Genomic DNA, 20,447 nt, shown 5'->3' with positions numbered 1-20,447 from the left:
GCGGGGCCGCGTCGGTTGGCAGTTGGGGTGAAGGGGTCCCCGGGCCCCCGCCCCCCACCGCGGGCGCCAGTCTCCCCCACCGGCGCTTCTTACCTGCGCCCTCCGCCGCCTTCCTCCTGCGTCGGGCGCCGACCCGACAGACCCGCTGCGGCGGCTGCGGGTGGGAGGGCGCTCCGGGAGGAGAGGTTGGAGAGAGCTGAAGGGAGGGGGCTCAAAGATAAGGGAGGGAGGAACCTTTCTGGGTTTGTGTATTTGGGGGGGGTCAGAGTTCGTGACCCCTCTCTCGGCTCTCCGGTGCGCAGTCCCGCCCGCGCCTGCGCATTGACGACGAAGAGAACCGACGAGAGGAGGTCGTGACGTTCCCTGGGTTGGGTGGAGGGATCAGAGAATCGAGCCGCGGCTCCGAAAGTCGACTGCCCCCTTTCGGCTTGGAGGGAGACGGCGTCCCCGCCGTCAGGTACTTTTATTATAATTAGAAGCCGCGCGTGTTTAGCATTGTATTTGCCAACGGTCGTTATTAAAGGAAGTTTTGAATCAGCGTTTCAGCTTTGGGGAATAAATAACGCGGTCGGTTTCAGTTCTTTTTCTGATTTCTGGAAAATTAGGCTCTGTCTCAGGCTCTCTCTGGATAGATTCCAATCAGATATTTAAACTTCCTTGAAATACAACAGAGGTAGAATCATGTATAGCAAACCAAAGTTCTGCTTGTCAACTATTGTAAGGAGGTACAATGGCCAAAGGGAGCAAGAATATAATCTCTACAATTAAGCACCCCAGAGGCTGATTTTTGTGTTTTGGTCAGTAATGATGTATTACACCAAGCACAAGAGACAATGTCTAAATGTATAAAACTGTAATTTTTTATCATTTGTGGTATGTTTCAGTTGGTTTTTGTTTTTTTTTTTTGAGACAGAGCCTCAAGCTGTCCCCCTGGGTAGAGTGCTATGGCATCACAGCTCACAGGATTCTCCAGCTCCTGGGCTCAAGCGAGTCTCCTGCCTCAGTCTGCCAAGTACCTGGGACCACAGGCGTCCACCACAAAGCCCGGCTATTTTTTGGTTGCGGCTGTCGTTGTTTGGTGGGCCCGGGCTGGATTCCAACCTGCCACCTTAGGTGTATGTGGCTGGTGCCTTAGCCACTTGAGCCACAAACGCTGAGCCCTTTCAGTTGGTTTTAAGGCAGCTCCTCCCACATATCCTTAAGCTGGTTCCAAAGGTGAAAGCTATGAAAGCATAGTCATGCCGGGGATGTGTTCTGGGATATTCATTAGGTGATTTCATCATTGCCTGCACATCAGAGTGTAACTGACACTAACCTGGATGGAATAGCCTATGACACAGCTAGGCTCTATGGTGCAGCCTACTGCTTCTAGGCTAAAAACCTAGGATAAACCTGTACGGCATGGTGCTGTATTGAATACTAACAGGCAACTGTAATGTTACAGGATGAGGAGGGTCCAGTTGCCTGTCACTGTCAGCCAATGTGCAGACGGGGATAGGTCTACCAAACTTTCCCAGAAGGCCAGGATTCTGGAGAACATTGAGAGTAGTCTCTCCAAGATCGTTCTGTTCTTCCATTTCCAGAATTACAGTTTTATGCATTTTAAGTTCAAAGTGAAGACCATGTCAACCCTTACTTTAAACAATAATGGGTAGAACCCTTGACCCATAGAAAACAATACTCAGCATAATCTATCACTCAAAACAACATTCAAATTTAAAAGTTAATCTCTTACATTAATCTATTTAAACTACTTATGATAGGCATCTTTATGGTGGGAGCTGAAATTACAAAACAGTAATGGGAGACAGGGTAAAGGTCGGGCAGGACCTAAACTGATCAGACCAGCTCTGTCATGTCCACCCTAGCCTGACAGACTCCATCTCATTATATATGCTTTCAGTAACACAATGCTAAGTATTTCTGTATCTAAACATAGAAAACGTGCAGTAATATAATTTTATGGCACCATGGTTGTGTGTGTGGTCTGTCATTGACTGAAACATCATTATATGCTATAGACCCAATGGAAAGAGGCATTCTGACACCTGTTCTCTATCCTTGGTGCAGAATATGGATGCCTACAGTGATGCCTGTGCTTACCCCTTATCCTCCAGTTAATTCAATTAAGTCACTATAAGTTGACTTGTTAAAACTTGGGAGTAGAAGCCATTTTAGGAACATCTGTAGAAGAGTTTCCTTTACTTCAGGAAAAGAGGCCAGTGAAGTTCATGTTTAAAATGTGACTCAATAGCCAGGTGTTGTGGCGGGTGCCTGTAGTCCCAGCTACTGGGAAGCTAAGACAAGAGAATTGCTTAAGCCCAAGAGTCTGAGTTTGCTGTGAGCTGTGACACCATGGCACTCTACCAAAGGTGACAAAGTTAGACTCTGTCTCCAAAAAAATAAAAAATATAAAAAAAAGTAACTCAAAAAAAAGGGTATAATTTAAAAGACATCACACCAGCAGTAGATATTAAGTTTATTTTTTATAAATATAATGTATTAACATTATTTACAGTGCTAAATTTTTTATTTATAAAGGATCTACATCTTTATATGGACAATAAGATACAAACTATTATTACTTTAATAAAAAGCATTTTAAAAAAAGCATTTCTAGACATACATTATAACTCACTTAAAAAAAATAGTATCTCAAGATTGGTTCTTACATGCTATGACCAACTCATATGAAGAAAAAGGTTGCCTCCACTTCATCCTTTTCTCCCACCCCAAAGGAAAAGGACTTTTGACATTTAGGGTTTTGAAAATTTTCTACTACCTTTTATCATTTAAAAAATCCTACTAGAAACTATTTGACTCTTTTCTTATAGGGCACAAAGTCATAGATAAAAATTTCCTTTAAAAAAAAAAAAAAGACTTGGCTCGGTGCCTGTGGCTCAAGTGGCTAAGGCGCCAGCCACATACACCTGAGCTGGCGGGTTTGAATCCAGCCCGGCCTGACAAACAACAATGAAGGCTGCAACCAAAAAATAGCCGGGTGTTGTGGCGGGTGCCTGTAGTCCCAGCTACTTGGGAGGCAGAGGCAAGGCAGGAGACTCGCTTGAGCCCAGGAGTTGGAGGCTGCTGTGAGCTGTGATGCCAGGGCACTCTACCAAGGGGGACAGCTTGAGGCTCTGTCTCAAGAATTAACAAAAAAAAAAAGACTTTAAAAGTGGCACAAGTTCCAGAATGTTAAGAGTATTAGAGGAACTTTGAAAAAAAAATATCAGAAGGGATGGATAGGAAGGAATTTAATTCAGTAAATACAGAATGCATGCAAGGCACCCTGCCAGATGCTGTGGGCAATCTCAAATGAAGAAGGTAAGTTATTTTCAAGGGCAGAATGTGCTAAGCACCATATAAGCTGATGAACTAAAGGTTATAGGAGCACAGAGGAAGAAGCAACTGGATTTAGTCTATAGAAGTACAGAAGAAAGGATCGGTGCCTGTAGCACAGTGGTTACGGCGCCAGCCACATACACTGAGTGGTGGGTTCGAACCTGGGCCAGGCCATCTGCAACAAAAAAATAGCCGGGTGTTGTGACGGGTGCCTGTACTGGCCCCAGGGATACTACTGTGTGTAATCGATGGGCAAGCATGAATCCAATACTGGCCCCAGGGAGGTGGGTGTATCAATCAAATAAGCTCACGAGTTCAAGACCAGCCTGAGCTAGAGCGAGACCCCCCATCTCTAAAAACAGCTGGCTGTTGTGGTGGGTACCTGTAGTCCCAGCTACTTGGGAGGCTGAGGCAAAAGAATCGCTTGAACCCCAGTGTTTGAGAGTGCTGTGAGCTATGACACTATAGTACTTTACAGTAGGCGACAAAGTTAAGACTCTGGCTCAAAAAAAATAAAAGAGGTGAGCTGCAAAGAAGTATTAGTTAACCTGCTAAGACACAAAGACTTGGGAGATGGCATGTTAGGATTGTGTATGAAGTTGTAACAGGGTTTAAAATAACTTCATAGCAAAAAATAGCCAGAAAAAACCCACAGCAACCAACTCTGGATCTAGTAGCAACTCTGATCCTGCAGCAAACAGCATTCAAAAGGCCCAGAAAGGCACTTAGAATTCTCTTGGCAGCCAGGAAGTATCACACTGATTTGGGAGTCAATTCTTATACCCTTTAATGAATTATTCTATGTATGACCTTGCCTTTTCAGATAATTTACATACTCTGGGAGGCCGGGGCGAATGGATTGCTTGAACTTAGGAGTTTGAGAGGAGCCTGATCAAGAGCAAGACTCCATCTCTACTAAAAATAGAAAAACTAGCTGGGCAGAGTGGTGCATGCCTGTTATCCCAGCTACTTAGGGGCTGAGGCATGAGGACTACCCAAGCCCAAGAGTTGGGGGTTGCTGTGAGCAATGATGCCGTAGCATCTACCCAGGGCAACAGAGTGAGACTGTCTCAAAAAATAAAACAAAGGAAATTTACAGTTTAAACTCAGTCAATAAAATGCATATTATGAACATTAGGAATGACTTTAATCACAGTGTTAATTTCATTTTTTTTCTCCGAATCACCATTTTTACATACAAAGTAGTTCCTATGTTAAACAGTAAGTGCACCAGAATTATGAAAATAAAGCTTTCCTAGTGAGGTGCACTGACACCTGGTTAAAGGAAGAAAGGATTTTATTTAAACTGCCAGGGAGACCATGTCACAAAGTGGAATAAAAAGACCTTTCAAAAATGAATACTATACAATTTCACTTATTACTGCCTTAGAATTTGTGCTTCTCTTACATGGTAATTCCAGTTCATTTTGTAAAGCACAACGTTATAGGAAATAACAGCATTCTATTTAGGTACAAATACCACCATTGCCTTCGGCTCAGAACTCTTACAATAGCAGGGGATATTATGTAATACAATGCTTGCCCTATTTTGCTATTTTTAAAAATAAGACATTTATGTTTGTGTTAAACCTGAGCCTTTTAAAAAAGATTGGACTTAACAAAAAGCCTATAGAGTCGATTATGTGTGTTCCTCTGCAAATGAAAACAGCCTCATTTCCACTTACAGTTAAAGAAACACTCAGATTCTATCCCTTTGCTATACTTCCCATGATGTAATATTAACTTATGCCAAAAGAGGTACATTAACAGTAGAAAATACTGAATTATTTCTGATACTATACTGAAATTTCATTCACAGTTTCTGAGGTAGAAGCTGGCCGTATATTTTTCCATTAAAAGATACAAAAATTCATTTTTTTCTCGGTTCAAAGACATGCATTTTGTCATCAGCATTTTTATAACAACAATTCCTAAATCAAGCACTACATAGAAATTTATGCCTTGTCATCTGTTTTTAACTTAGGAAAATTTACCATTAGTAAGATAAGAATGTTACAATCTAAGGTACAGAAAACAGTGTGGATTGGGTCACAGACAGTTTATACAGTATTCAGATAAGTTTTCTGGTCTCTAAAGAAACAATGCTTTAGAATTCAGTGTGAGTCTCAGAAATAATCCTGACCATTAAGTAAACATCAAAGTCTTAATAAATAACATACATGAAAAAAACATTTTCAAAAAAACTACTTAATACCGAACAAAATAATTTCTTATATCTGATGAAGAGTTTATCTTGGCAGTGTCCACTTTTTTAAACTTTTAAATTGCATTTACTCCATTTTGATGAACTTCCATCTCTTTGGAACCACGGAAGAGACGAAATCAACACTGCTACAATATTGTGCCTTCCTGAAATGCTTCTATCCACCTATTTATAAGAGAACTTTGTTAGACTTATAAAATCCATTACTTGATGTACATGAACATGACATACATGATGGCTGGCCCTGTGGATGTGATTACCCTAACAACATATGTAAGACCTTTTCTATAGAAAACTGGCACTCTGCATAAATTGAACCAGGGGTCCTCAAACTTTTTAAATGGGGGGGGCAGTTCACCGTCCCTCAGACTGTTGGAGGGATGGACTGCGGGTCCTGGGACGAGTCAGCTACTAAGCAGGACAGGCAGCAGTGGCAAAAACAGCCAGCAGGCTGGATAAATGTCCTAGGCGGGCTGCATGTGCCCCGCGGGCCGTAGTTTGAGGACGCCTGCGAACTATCCTTTACTTGGTAATGTGGTACAAAATCTGGCTTGGAATGTCTCTGAGGCATGAAGAAGTGACAATTTGATGTGAAATAGTTCTATTAGTCCTGACAATTGGCAAAGTTTTTACAACTCCTTTTCTCTTTTATGTGATATTCTGACTCTGTGATTTATGTATGTGTGTGTATGTATTTATTTATTTTTGAGACTGAGTCTCACTTTATTGTCCTGGGTAAAGTGCCTTGGTGTCATAGCTTACAGCAACCTTTACCTCTCGGGCTCAAGTGACTGTCTTGCCTTAGCTTCCCAAGTAGCTGGGACTATAGATGCCCTCCACAATGCCCAGCTATTTTTTACAGATGGGGGTCTTGCTCTTGCTCAGGCTGGTCTCAAACTCCTGAGCTCAAGCAATTCACCTGCTATGGCCTCTTAGAGTACTGGGGTTACAGGTATGAGCTTCGGCCCAACTCTGTGCTTTTAGAAACACTATACACTGGAGCTGGCAGGTTCTAATCCAGTCCGAACCTGCTGAACAACAATGACAACTATAACCAAAAAAATTGCTGGGCGGTGCGGTGGGCGCCTGTAGTCCCAGCTACTTGGGGAGGCTGAGGCAATAAAATCTCTTAAGCCCAAGAGTTTGAGGTTGTTGTGAGCTGTGATGTTATCGCACTCTACTAAGGATGACATAGACTTTGTCTCAAAAAAAAAAAAAAAAAGAAAAGAAAAGAAACACTACAGCGCGGTGCCTGTGGCTCAAAGGAGTAGGGCCCTGGACCCATATGTTGGAGGTGGCAGGTTCAAACCCAGCCTCGGCTAAAATCTGCAAAAAAAGAAAAAAAGAAAGAAACACTATGTCCCAGTCTCCTCCTGCCTAAACTTTGTCAACCAGATCTGTTGTCCTTTAATCCAGATCTGTTTCAATATTTTCAATTAAAGGGACTCTAGTAACTAATCTACTCCCAGTTAATCAACATTTTGTATGCAACATAAAAGCTTCTCAAAGTTCCATATAAGCCTTTCCAAAATGCCTTAGTCTCAAAATAAAGTTTTATTTGATAATATACACAGCTGTAATTATTCAAAAGACACTTGGGAGTATAAATGCTTTTGAATTGTTTTTCCCCTGTCTTATGACAATTATCATTTCTTACAGTAATACTTTAGCAGTGGTTCTCAACCTTCCTAATGCTGTGATGTAGTCTCATTGACACAAAGGGGTCGCAACCCACAGGTTGAGAACGGCTGCTTTATGGAGAGTCCAGGAAGGTAAGAACATTTGAAATCACTCAATTAATAATAAAGCAGCCTTTGACAGATCTAACTCAAATTTCAAGGACTCTTGGGCTTAAGCCATTCTCTTGCCTCAGCCTCCCAAGTAGCTGTGACTACAGGCGCCCACCACGATGCCTGGCTATTTTTTTTGTTGCAGTTGTCATTGTTGTCTAGCAGGCCCTGGTCAAGTTCGAACCCGCCAGCCTTGGTGCATGTGGCCGGGGCTTTAACCAATATGTTATAGGCCAAGCCTACCTTTTTTTTTTTTTTTTGGAGGCAAGCATGAAATAAAGTTTATTGAGAAAGAGAAAGATACCTTTACAAGGCAAGATACAGTTGCCCACCGGGGCCTGGTGGCTCATGCCTGTAATCCTAGCAGTCTGGGAGGCCAAGGCAGGTGGACTGCTTGAGCTCATGACTTTGAGACCAGTCTGAACAAAAGTGAGACCGTGTCCCTACTAAAAGTAGAAAAAAACTGAGGTAGGAGGACCACTTGAGTCCAAGAGCTGGAGGTTGCAGTGAGCTATGACACCATGGTACTTTACCCAGGGCAACAGCCTGAGACTCTAAAAAAAAAAGAAAAAAAAGACATTTGCCACAGACAACAAATGGGCCCCCACTGTCATGACAAAGAAAAGGCAAAGAGGCCAAACATTTAAATTGTGAACATAAATAGCTTATAAGTTACATCATAATAGAAAGGCTTTTAAAAAGCCCCCAAATTTTCCAGTAAAATTAACACATTTTAATATGCTATCAGACTACAGGGACCAGCCACAACACCCAGGTCTCGCTCTTGCTCAGACTAGTCTTGAACTCCTGAGCTCAGGAGATCCACTTGCCTTGGCTTCCCAGAGCGCTAGGATTACATGTGTGAGCCACCGGACCTGCCTAACAGATATAATTTAAAAATGTTCTTTAGAGCCGGGTGTTGTGGTGGGCACCTGTAGTCCCAGCTACTTGGGAGGCTGAGACAAGAGAATTGCCTAAGCCCAGGAGCTGGAGGTTGCTGTGAGCTGTGTGATGCCATGGCACTCTACCCAGGGAGATAGAGTGAGACTCTGTCTCTACAAAAAAAAAAAAAAATTCTTTAGGCTGGGGGTGCTGGCTCATGCCTAGAATCCTAGCACTTTGGGATGCCAAGGCAAGGAGCATTGCTTAAGCCCTGGAGTTCAAGGCTGCAGTGAACTATGATCAATCACGCCACTATATTGCAGCCTGGGTAAAAGAGTGAGAGCGTATCTCAACAATAACAACAACAGCAAAAAAAGAAAGAAAGAAAGAAAGTGGAGAAAGAAAGAAAAAAAAAAGGTTTTAAAGGCTGTTTGTTTATGACATTGTACCTGCTTGGTATTTAGGAACCCATACAATTCTGATAAGGTAGGTCAATTCTAAATGCCTTAAGAAACAACAAATCTTGCTTACTCAAAGCACTTTTTTTTTTTTAAATTTTCATGCACTTTTTAAGCCCACTGAGGAAAGATGAACACCGTTTACTTAAGAAAAAACTGTACATTTTGTGAGGCTAAAGTAAAAAAACAAATCAAAGAGACGTGAACTGAACTATTTTGTTCAGAAGGGCCCTGGCGTTCAGAGATATGCATCTATGTTAACCAAACTCCTAACATCTATATAAAGGTTCTTGTTGGAATTTTGAAGAGACAGTTTCAGCCTGTACCACCTCATCATATCTATTTCTTTGTATTTAGCCCCTGGGAACAGCATGAGAGCCTCTTAATGTGTTTGACCTTTTTCAGAGAAGTAAGTTAGCAAGCAGCTGTTTAAACTCCTGCTGTTCCATGGCACAGTCCAATCACTGGCTTGCCAAAGTCCTGGAATGTTTCAAGGGAAGATTCATACCCTCACTGAAGGAGAGGTCAAATGCCTCGGCTTCCCTTCCTTTCAGCAGGGCAGGATCACGCTGCTCTCCCCGAAGTCATGTGCAGACAACTACCTATTTTTCTTCTCCTCTCTGCCTCCTGAAAATATTTCACATACTCTTGCCTTGTCTTTTAAAAAATTCTAAGGCATCTAAATAATGCGAAACGTCTTTCTATCTCTGATTTAAATTCTGGATTGTCCTCAAGCCTCACTGTAGGTCATTTTAAGTCAATCCTTTAAAATAACAACTTGAAATCTCATAAGTGAAAGAAAAATATGGCTAAATTACTTACTTCTGAGCTGAGTGAGCATCATCTGCTTTGAATACATAAAATAACATGTTTTTGTGCAGTAACTGAAATACTTTAGACTCTGAGTTCTCATCTCTGACTTGGGTAACAGTAAATCCTAGTAAAGGTTGACTCTCCAAGGCTGCCACGTCCTAATTTAAAAATATACAAATGGAGATTGGTTTTAGATTGAGACAGAATTCAGATTTAAGAACTCTTGATCTATACTACCTCTAATTTATTTGATAATTTCATTTACACACATATCAAGCAATGATATTTCTAGCAGCTTTTTCAGTTTCCACTTATTCAATAATATTTATTGAGCCACACCTCCCCACTTACCTGGTACCAGTTTTCGGCATGTTCACATCCACTGAATTTCACATTATTATTCGGGACAACCAAAGGTAGGGGATTACATGATTTTCGTTTTATGGATGCAGAAAACAGCTCAGAAAGCTAAGTGATTTACCCAGATCCCACTAAGATCGGGCCTATACCCTAGGGCAATGGTTTCATAGGATGTTGGAACATAGAGTGATCAGATAAGAGAAAAAGACAGAAATAGTAAAAAGCTAGAAATTGTTTATAACCCCCCACCCCCTGAAAGCGCATCCTTTTTTCCTTTTATAATTTTGTTAAAACCTCCAGCTACCTCTCCTTCAATAACCCCAAGCCTATCTTATCTATGTTGATACTGATCAATACAGTCTGGGAAAGATAGCAAAGGAGGGGCTCTCTCAAGAGAGCATGGCGGGAAGGAAAAGAAGCTTTGCCTTTAGTGCCGTAGTCAGTAGTCCCGCGATACCAAGAAAATCCTTGCATTTTAATAATATGGAAGAATACCTGATACGTTTGAGTAAGAGCTCTCCAGGTACAAAGCAAGAACACAGTTCATGTCAAAAATAACAGCAATACCTCCCACTCCAAAGCAAAACAAAAAAATCCCACACAAAACAAATGGATTTTATAATATTGTAATTATTTTAGTTGGCATTATCAAATAAGACTCCAAAATTGCTCATCTTAAGATTTCGGATCTTACCTCACTTGCAGCGTATGTATATAGGACTTTATTTTTGATGACAAACCATAAGTGCTTCCAAGGCTTTTTATTGCCCTTTGATCTGTACAAGTAGCCACTCATTGAAGAATCTTCTGTGTTTGCTGACACCTAAATAAGAAAGCACCATACAAAGTTTAATGTTTTTCAGACAAATTACAATAACCACAAAATTGCTTATAATCATTAGGCACTGAAAATAATAACTGTAACAACAGAATGTTTCAGAATCAAATCTATATATATATATTTATTATTATTATTATTATTTTGTAGAGACAGAGTCACACTCTATCACCCTTGGTAGGGTGCCATGGCATCACATAGCTCACAGCAACTTCCAACTCCTGCGTTTAGGTGCTTCTCTTGCCTCAGCCTCCCGAGTAGCTGACTATAGGCGCCCGCCACAATGTACAGCTATTTTTTGGTTGCAGTTTGGCCATGGCAGGGGCCAGGGCTGGGTTTGAACCCGCCACCTTTGGTATATGGGGCCAGCACTTTTTAAATAATTTTATTTTTATTTTTTTTTTGATATAGAGTCTCAAGCTATTGCCCACAAGGCTTGGCTATTTTTTTGTTGTTGCAGTTTGGCCAGGGCCGGGTTTGAACCTGCCACCCTCGATATATGGGGCCAGTGCCCTACCCACTGAGCCACAGGCACCACCCGAAATCTGTATTTTTAAAGTCTGCTACTGTAGGCCAGGCATAGTGGCTCATGCCTGTAATTCCAGCACTCTGGGAGGCCAAGGTGGGTGGATCACTTGAGCTCATGAGTTTGAGACCAGCCAGAGCAAGAGCAACACCCTGTCTCTAAAAAAAAAAAAAAAAAAAAGAAAGAAAGAAAATCACTGGGCGTTGTGACAAGCACCTGTAGTCCCAGCTACTTGGGAGGCTGAGGCAAGAGAATCACTTGAGTCCAAGAGTTTGAGGTTGCTGTGATGTCATGGCACTCTACTGGGGGCAAGAAAGTGAAACTCAGTCTCAAGAAACAAACAAAAAGTCTGGTACCTTATAAGCTAAATACTGTTATTAATGTGAGCATTAAAAAAACACACCCTTTTAGAGGCGGTCCTAGAATTGTAGCTTGTGTAATTGTGCCTGCGTGTGTTTGTGTATGAATTCATCTATGTTTTCTGGGTTGGCAAGAGATGAAAATTAATCTCAAAAGCCTAAGTCACTTCTAAAGCTGTAATTTAGGGACTGTATAAGTTGTTAATTGCTCTTCATGTTTTGTGGAATGTTATTTAAACCTTTAATTCTATTCCTGAAATAATTTGTTTGGACTTCTAAAAACTAACAGAATAGTAAATAGAAAATTCTATCGTTGGATGCTACCTGTAATCCTAGCACTCTGGGAGGATTGCTTGAATTCAGGAGTTCCAAACCAGCCTGACCAACATAGCAAGGGCCCATTTCTATAAAAAAAAAAATTGGCCTAGCATGCTGGCCAGTGCCTGTAGTCCCAGCTACTTGGGAAGCTGAGGCAGGAGGAATGCTTGAGCCTGTGAGTTTGAGCTGCAGTGAGTTATGATTATACTACTGCACCCCAGCCTGGGTCAAAGAGAATGACCATTGTCTCAGAAAAAAAAAAAAAGGAATTCATGGCTTTTTGTTTTTGTTGTTTTAAATATTGGAACAGTAGAGACATTAAAAAAAAAAAAAGAAAAAAATCCCAGTTTAGGACTTGCCTTGTTAGTGCTGTGGCAGGCATAGTCTTAAAGTGACCTCCCATGGTCTTTGCCTTACAGAGTCACAGTGTGGCACAGTTTTCTTCCCTTGAGTATGGATAGGATCTGTGAGTTGCTTCTGACTATGAGAATGTCACTCTCATGATTATGGTATATGTATAAGCCTCCATCTTGCTAGCAGACTGGCATCGAGAGACTTTTCCCATGCTGGCTTTGAAGAAGTAAGCATGTGACATGTTGGGAGGCCCATATAGCAAGAAGTTGAGGATGACCGTTAGCCAAAAGCCAGTAAAGAGCCAAAGCCCTTGCTCTAGCAAATGCAAGGAAATGAATTCTGTCAACAACCTGAATGAGCTTGGAAGCAGACCCTTCCCCACAGTTAAGTTTCCATGAGAGAACTCTGTATTGGCCAAACCCTTCATAATTGTCCTGCGGTGCTCCCAGCTGGGCCAGGCCTGGACTACTCAGATGATAACTGTATGTTGTTTTAAGCCACTAAATATGTGGTAATTTGCTATGCAGCAATGAAAACTAATGCAGTGGGCTCTGTGAATTTTAGAAATATACCTTTAATCATGTAATAATTGATGAATTGTATTAGTTCTTATTAATTTCATGAAAAAGATTATATAGTTCAATGGGAAATTTAAGATCTAACATGAAATTTAAACTATCTGTTAAAAAGATATGTATAAAGTAATACATCCTTATAACAGACTACCAAGTAGTTTTTTAAAAAACAAATAGAATGGTAACACTCAAATAAGATTTTGCTTAAAAGGTAGTTATACTGGGATACTACCATGTACTTAATATGTTAACATTGCTCAAAATATATTACATTCCTCCTTTAGAATATTTTAGAATTAATTAGCCACTCATGAAGATCAATCATACTGCCAAACAGCCTCTATTATCTCTTTTGAAATAAAACTGGTGTTAACTAACTTAATCACTTACAGAAACCAAATCAAATCCAACTCAAGAAGACAAGTCCGCCATTACTAAGAATACTGAGGCTCTGAATGTAATTCTAAAAAGAGGAGTTTCTATAAATGTTTTGAACATTACTAGAATAAGAACACAACTTCCTAGCTCCTCAAAAAGTAAAACATAGACTTGCCATATGATCAAGCAGTTCTATTCCTAAAGTATATGCCCAAGATAAATGAAAACTTTATGTCAACACAGAAATTTGCACGTATTTTTAGCAGCGGCATTCATAGCAGCCAAAGGTGGAAACAACCCAGTGTCCACCAAGAGATGAATGGATAAACTGATAGACACATACAGTGTAATATAATTCAGACACAAAAAGAAATAAAGTCCTGATACATGCCATGATTTTGCTAAACCCTGAAAAACACTGTGCTAAGTGAAAGAATTTAGACACAAAGGTCACATGTTATGTGATTCCTTTTATATGATGTATCCAGAATTGGCAACTCCAGAGGGACAGAAAGCAGATCAGAAGTTACCAGGGAGTGAAGGAAGGGGACAAAGGGGACAGATTACTTAATGGGCACAAACAGGGTGTTTTTATGGGATGATGAAAAACTTTTAACACTAGAAAGACATGGTGGTTGCATAACATTGTGAGTACATTAAACACCGCTGAACTGTAATGATTAAACACCAAAAGGAGGGTGGGACGAAAAAAAACACCAAGAGACCCATTTTCTCAAGGAGAATACTATACTTTGGCTTTATAGCTCCTAACTAGATATATAAATTTCTCCAGTCTAACTGTAAAGAAGTAAAGTAGTTCTCAAACTTTAGCGTATTATTGGAATCACCAGGAGTGCCTGTTAGAATTTCTAATTCTGTAGATCACGGTGAGGCACAAGAACTTCTAATAAGTTTTCAAGTGATGCATTAGATACTGGAAGGCCGGTTTGTGTGGCTGAGTAGAAAGATGGATGAAACAAGCCTAGAGTTAGACTGAATCTAGTCTAGACTACGAAAGCTGTAACTAATGTTGTGTGGTTAGACTGAAGAGGGGAGCACATGGTCAGAGTTAGATTTAGAAACTGTGATATCAGGGTAGAGAGAAGAACAATTCCACAGAACTAAGAACCATTTCACTTGATTAAGAACCTCAAAAGTGGGCAGCGCCTGTGGCTCAAAGGAGTAGGGCACTGGTCCCATATGCTGGAGGTGGCAGATTCAAAACCCAGCCCCGGCCAAAAACTGCAAAAAAACCCCCCCAAAACCTCAAAAGTATGAATGCAGGGCTCAGCACCTGTGGCTCAGTGAGGAGGGCGCCAGCTACATACACCAAGGCTGGTGGGTTCGAGCCCAGCCCAGGCCTGCTAAACAACACTGACAACTCCAATCAAAGAACAGCTGGGTGTTGTGGCAGGCGCCTGTAGTCCCAGCTACTTGGGAGGTTGAGGCAAGAGAATCACTTAAACCCTAGAGTTTAAGATTGCTGTGAGCTGTGATGCCATGGCACTCTACTGAGGGCTACCTAGTGAGACTGTCTCCAAAAAAAAAAAAAAAGTATGAATGCAGACTTAGATTCAAGAATTGAGGGATGGAAGAAATAGTTCAGAGGTACTTGCTAAATTGGCTCAACAGTCTCATAAAACTCATCAATTAGGGGGTGGTGCCTGTGGCTCAATGAGTAGGGTGCTGGCCCCATATACCAAGGGTGGTGGGTTCGAATCAGCCCTAGCCAAACTGCAACAAAAAATAGCTGGGCTTTGTGGCAGGTACCTATAGTTCCAGCTACTCGGGAGGCTGAGGCAAGAGAATCGCCTAAGCCCAAGAGCTTGAGGTTGCTATAGCTGTGACGCCATAGCACTCTACTGAGGGCAACAAAGTGAGACTGTCCTTAAAAAAAAAAAAAACTCCTCAATTAGAACTTTAAGCACTATTCTTATTATTTCATGAGATTGGCTTTAAATTACTCCATACTATTTTAACTGGGAATATGAGAGGTCAAATTTTTATTTTATCTTATTTTTTTGGGACAGAGTCTCACTATGTTGCTCTCAGTAGAGAGCCGTGGAGTCACAGCTCACAGCAACCTCAAACTCCTAGGCTTAAGCAATTCTCTTGCCTCATCCTCCCAGTAGCTGGGACTACAAGAACCTGACACAATGCCCAGCTATTTTTTGTTGAAGTTGTCATTGTTTAGCTGGCCCTGGCCAGGTTTAAACCCGCCAGTTTAGGTGTATGTGGCTGGTGCCATAACCTCTGTGCTATAGGCGCTGAGCCATAAGGTCAACATTTTAGAGTTGTTTTGCTTCCCTGATAGAACATCTCCATAGTAACCAAGCAATTAAAAACCCTAAAACCCTACTCTGCTGGCCATAAAACTAGCACAGGTGGGACAGGGCATGGTGGCTTGTGCCTATAATCCTAGTATTCTAAGAGGCTAAGGCAGGTGGAATGCCTGAGCTCAGGAGTTCAAGATCAGCCTGACCAAGAGCAAGACCCCATCTCTACTAAAAATAGAAAAAATTGCCAAGAGTTGCAGGACATCTGTAGTCCCAGCTACTTGGGAGGCTGAGACAAGAGGATTGTTTCAGCCCAAGAGTTTGAGGTTGCTGTGAGCTATGATGCCATGGTACTCAACCCAGTGTGACAGTGATACCCTGAATCTCAAGGGGAAAAAAAAAAACTGAGGTACTGCAATAGGGTATCAATAATGACTCTGAATTATGCCATTAACAGGTCTAAACATGCAAGCTATTACAACTGTTCAAAATTTTCTTTTAAGTTTAAAGGAAAGACAACCTACTATCAATGATACCACCTCTACCCAACTAACCAATGCCTAACAGAGTGCCCACAAGGTTCTATGGGCTTCTTCCCTCTGGTAAGGGGCCTCAGGGTAATTTTATTTTATTTTATTTTTGAGACAGAGTCTCAAGCTGTCCCCCTGGGTAGAGTGCCATGGCATCACAGCTCATAGCAACCTCCAACTCCTGGGCTCAAGCGAGTCTCCTGCCTCAGCCTCCCAAGTAGCTGGGACCACAGACACCCGCCATCAACGCCTGGCTATTTTTTGGTTGCAGCTGTCATTGTTGTTTGGCGGGCTGGGCTGGATTCAAATCCGCCATCCTAGGTGTATGTGGCTGGCGCCCTAGCCGCTTGAGCCACAGGCGCCAAGCCCGCCTCAAGGTAATTTTAAAAACTCATGTGTGTCCAACTTATTCTTACTTTCTATCACTGCCATTACATCTTTGCTAAACCTTTCAATAGCCATTTTCTAAATGGCTCAGGTCAGAAGGGAGACTAAGCAAGACTGTGAGGCAACATCCACATCCATCATCAGTATTAAAATTCATGACTTATCAGCATCGGGAATGCTATCTTCCTCCGTGAAAGGAAAACAGAGTATTCTATGCATATGAATAATTCAGCTTCCACCACATTGCAAGTTACTTACTTCTTTGAGAGCAGCTGGGATTTTTTTCTGTTTCCTCCCGGATGGAATACTATGTAAGACTGAAGACAAGGCACTTGAAGGAGATTTGTGATTCCCAGGAGATCCAATCTTAGGGGAGTGCTGGTGATCTGAAACAAATCAGGTAGGATAACAAGTCAGGATAACAAATCAGCACTTATGTAGCCAATGGTCAGCACTGCAATTCAATTTAATTCAAATCAACAAATGCTGTTGCACAAAATATTCATGGAAACACATCAAGAAACTGATGGCACTGATGGCTCCCAGGAAATGAAGATGGCTGGCTGAGAGATGAGTAGAAGGAAGGTTTTCCCCTGTTTTAAAAATGATTTTATACTTTTGGAACCTTAAACTATGTGAAAGGATTGCTCCTGGTGCCTTTAGAATTCTGAAACGTGTGAATATAATACTACTGCTTTTAAGTTTTAAAAAATAAATGGAAAAAAAAAACCAAACCTTCCCTACTGACTTAAAAAAAACCCCAACAAATCCTAGTATTGTTCAGTGTCTAGCTAATAATCACAATGTTATAATGAACAGAATGCTAGAAAAGGGGCTAAAGGTCACAGATAAGGAAGCAATTAATTGTAACTGCAGAGGTTTCGGGGAAAGTGGGGGAAAGAGTAAGATGTTTAAGTTGATCACTAAGGCCGAAGTAAGAATTTTCCAGGTTAATAAAAAGAGGAGGAAAAACCGTATACACAAAGAGGTTGACATGAGCAAAGGCCGGGAGATATGAAATTAGATCATCCATTTGGAGAATAACGAGGCTGGAAAAAATGAGACTGGTTCTAAGGAACTTGGTCTGTTGTTCATGCTTTTTAGCCTGGAGAGAGACGTAACAGATTAAATATAGAAATATAAACCCATCAGTCGTCAGGAGGAGGGATTTATAAGTAGGAAAGCCTGTTAGGAAATTATTAATAGTCAGGACAAAGGCCTTATTAGGGCTGAGATGGAAAAGATTTACTAACCAAATGGCTGTAGGTGATGAGGGAGGAGGATTCAAAGATAAATTTTGAATGTTTACAGCTTGTATGTGTGTAGGGTGTACCCAGGAACAAAGGAAGGAACATAAAGGAATAGACGGATGGGACATCTTGGAAAACGTATGCAAACAATAATAAACCATTAATCTATAAATACACGTAGATATGAATTCCGAAATAGTGTGTCATTTAGTTTTATTCGCTCAGATATTCCTCTTTGCTAATGAAAAGCTGTCTTTCTTGGCAATGAAGGACAAATTTTTGATAATTTAGACTGTAGGTTTCAGGAAGTTAACCAAAAATCCCTTCCTAATATATAGAAGTGAGGTACATTCATTTTTAACTGTAGGATACTTGCACACAATGGGTAGGCAGATGTGAAGGATTGTTTTGTATTTGGTCAAAAAGCTGCACATTCAGACTCAGCGCCTGCAGCTCAGTGGTTAGGGCACCGGCCACCTACACCCAGGCAGGCAGGTTTGAACCCAGCCTGGGCCTGCTAAACAACAATGACAACTGCAACAACAACAACAAAATAGCCGGGCTCAGTGCCCGTAGCTCAGTGAGTCTCCAATTAAAAAAAAAAAAAAAAGCTGCCCAAACAGACATACAATAAAATCTCATTAAAAGGGTTGGGCATGGTGGCTCACATCTGTAATCTGAGCACTCTTGGAAACCAAGGTGGGTGGATTGCCTGACATTAAGAGTTCAAGATCAGCCTGAGTAAGAGTGAGACCCTGTCTCTAAAAACAGCCGGGCTTTGAGGCAGCTGCCAGTAGTCCCAGCTACTTGGGCGGCTAAGGCAAGAGCTAAAATGCCACAGCACTGACAAAGTGAAACTCTGACTCAAAACAAGCCCCCACCCCCAAAAAAACAAAAACACAAAAAAATCACTAAATGAGTTCAAGTGACTCGAATTAACATAACAAGGTGCCACTAAATATATTTCCATAGAGAATTACTCTACAGATAGATACAAAAGATTTGCAATAAGCATATTGTTGGTACAAAACCAGAAACTTCAAAATTACTCGAAAGTTAAACTTCCCTATTAACTGTGTTAAACATTTTACCCTGTAATTACATTCCTACAATTAGTTTTCTTAGCAAAACCTTTTTGGCAGATTAAAAACAAGTTCTAGTCCAACTTTGCTTGAACTACCACAAAATGGGAGTTAAGAAAGCTCAGTGCAAGTTTTTTAGATAAAGCATAAACAATCACAGTTGTTGCTAAGGTACTGAAAATCATTCTTTTGGAAGGTCATTTAAAAGCACCTGGAGAATAAAGGAATTTCTGGTTAAATCTTTACTTATTACATAATTACCTAATTTCTGCAGTTCTTCAAAACAATGTTCACATACTCTTGCTGGTTGATTTTTCAGGTAATCTAAGCCATACTTATTTGATGAACAAGCTTGGCATACAATCTGATAAAACATATTGGGGTTATTTTATTAGAAACACTTTTGTTTCCAAACCATAAAGTATGCTATATAATACTGTCCACTTTTCAAACAGGTTCAGAGTCACTCCATCTCACTTAAATCTTGGTGGTAACTCAATGGAGTCCAGGCATGTAATGATCTAACACACAGTATACCACATTTCAAAGATGAAGAGGCCACGGATTATTACTGAGCACTTACTAGATAAAATAATAATGGAGTTGATATGTCCAAAATGCTTAGGACAGTGCCTGGCGCACAATAAGCTGTTAGCCATGTTCTGATCACCATCACCATGGTCATTATAATCATTATCATTGCTGTAGCAGCAACCACTTCTCTACCCAGTGTCCAGCTCTGTACCAAATCCCTCTGGACAGCACTTCCTTGATCTTCACAGGAATAGGAACTCTCTGATGTCACTGTGACTACGCTCACTCTACTAGTATGTCTTGAAGGCTTAGAAATATAACCAGGGATAACTTCAACACTGAAAGGTCCCAATTAGCTGTAAATGTGAGGGTCTATTTAATTGTGGATTTGTCAGTTTTTGTTTTTGAATGCAAGTTATCTATTACTGACATTCTAAAAAGCAGTGGTTCTCAATCTTCCTGATGCCACGATGTATTTTCATTGTTACAAAGCGGTCGCGACCCACAGGCTGAGAATCGCTGTTCTAAGGTAACTTTGGGATAGGAGGGGGGAAGTTTCCTGACAAAGTTCCCTCCGCTCCTAAATATTTAGAGAAAACCACCATCCATGTTTTCCACCACCATTCTTTTGTTGTTTTGAAGTACAGTGGTTCAAGAGGGGACAATCACAATGGAGATGGGTGTTCTCCCAGCCAACCTTTCCGCAGGCTCGGCAGTGGTGTCGTCTCCAGGTCAGGGTAAATTCACTTGTGCAGATCATACACATTGTGGCCCTGGTATCAGGAATCCAGATGGGAGCCTTTGAGCCCAGAGGACTAACTTCCTCTTTATTTTCTGAGTCTGCCTGCGTGAGAAGCACAAGTAATTATCTTCATACACACTGTCTGCCACAGGCCCAGGCCTCTTTATTTGGCAGGGACTTAAAACAGTTATCACAAAGGAAGTGGGATGAAATACGAGCCATTATATTTTTCATGTGCTCACAATATTAAGATTAGCTACATCCTGGCTGGGCGAGGTGGCTCACACCTGTAATCCCAGCACTTGGGAGGCCGAAGCAGGTGGATTGCCTGCGCTCACAGGTTTGAGACCAGCCTGAACCAGAGAGAGACACAGTCTCTAAAAATAGCCATGCGTTGTGGTGGGCGCCTATAGTCCCAGCTACTTGGAA

At 41.2% G+C, this 20,447-nt stretch overlaps 2 protein-coding genes across 3 annotated transcripts in view; both read right to left on the bottom strand.

The window, feature by feature from the left end:
* Positions 1–300, bottom strand: part of NR2C1 (nuclear receptor subfamily 2 group C member 1) — a 57,370-nt gene extending 57,070 nt beyond the window's left edge. Inside the window, exon 1 of the mRNA XM_012801206.2 lies at positions 94–300. The gene's annotated coding sequence lies outside the window, so the exon portion shown is untranslated. The remainder of the gene's footprint in view (positions 1–93) is intronic.
* Positions 301–4,944: 4,644 nt separating this feature from the next.
* FGD6 (FYVE, RhoGEF and PH domain containing 6) overlaps positions 4,945–20,447 on the bottom strand; it is a 125,236-nt gene continuing 109,733 nt past the window's right edge. For both annotated transcript variants that reach the window (XM_003783345.2, XM_023509211.1), the window contains exons 16-21: positions 19,974–20,120; positions 19,004–19,106; positions 16,669–16,796; positions 10,564–10,692; positions 9,519–9,667; positions 4,945–5,731 (exon numbers count right to left, since the gene is read on the bottom strand). In XM_003783345.2, coding sequence (XP_003783393.1) covers positions 5,695–5,731; positions 9,519–9,667; positions 10,564–10,692; positions 16,669–16,796; positions 19,004–19,106; positions 19,974–20,120 — 693 coding nt within the window. In that variant the 3' untranslated portion in view covers positions 4,945–5,694. The remainder of the gene's footprint in view (positions 5,732–9,518; positions 9,668–10,563; positions 10,693–16,668; positions 16,797–19,003; positions 19,107–19,973; positions 20,121–20,447) is intronic.

Source organism: Otolemur garnettii, unplaced genomic scaffold, assembly GCF_000181295.1.
Source record: "Otolemur garnettii isolate 467f Iridium unplaced genomic scaffold, OtoGar3 scaffold00007, whole genome shotgun sequence".
NCBI lineage: Eukaryota > Metazoa > Chordata > Mammalia > Primates > Galagidae > Otolemur > Otolemur garnettii.
The sequence above is the reverse complement of the archived record's forward strand: the minus strand, read 5'-3'. Positions and strand labels throughout refer to the sequence as shown.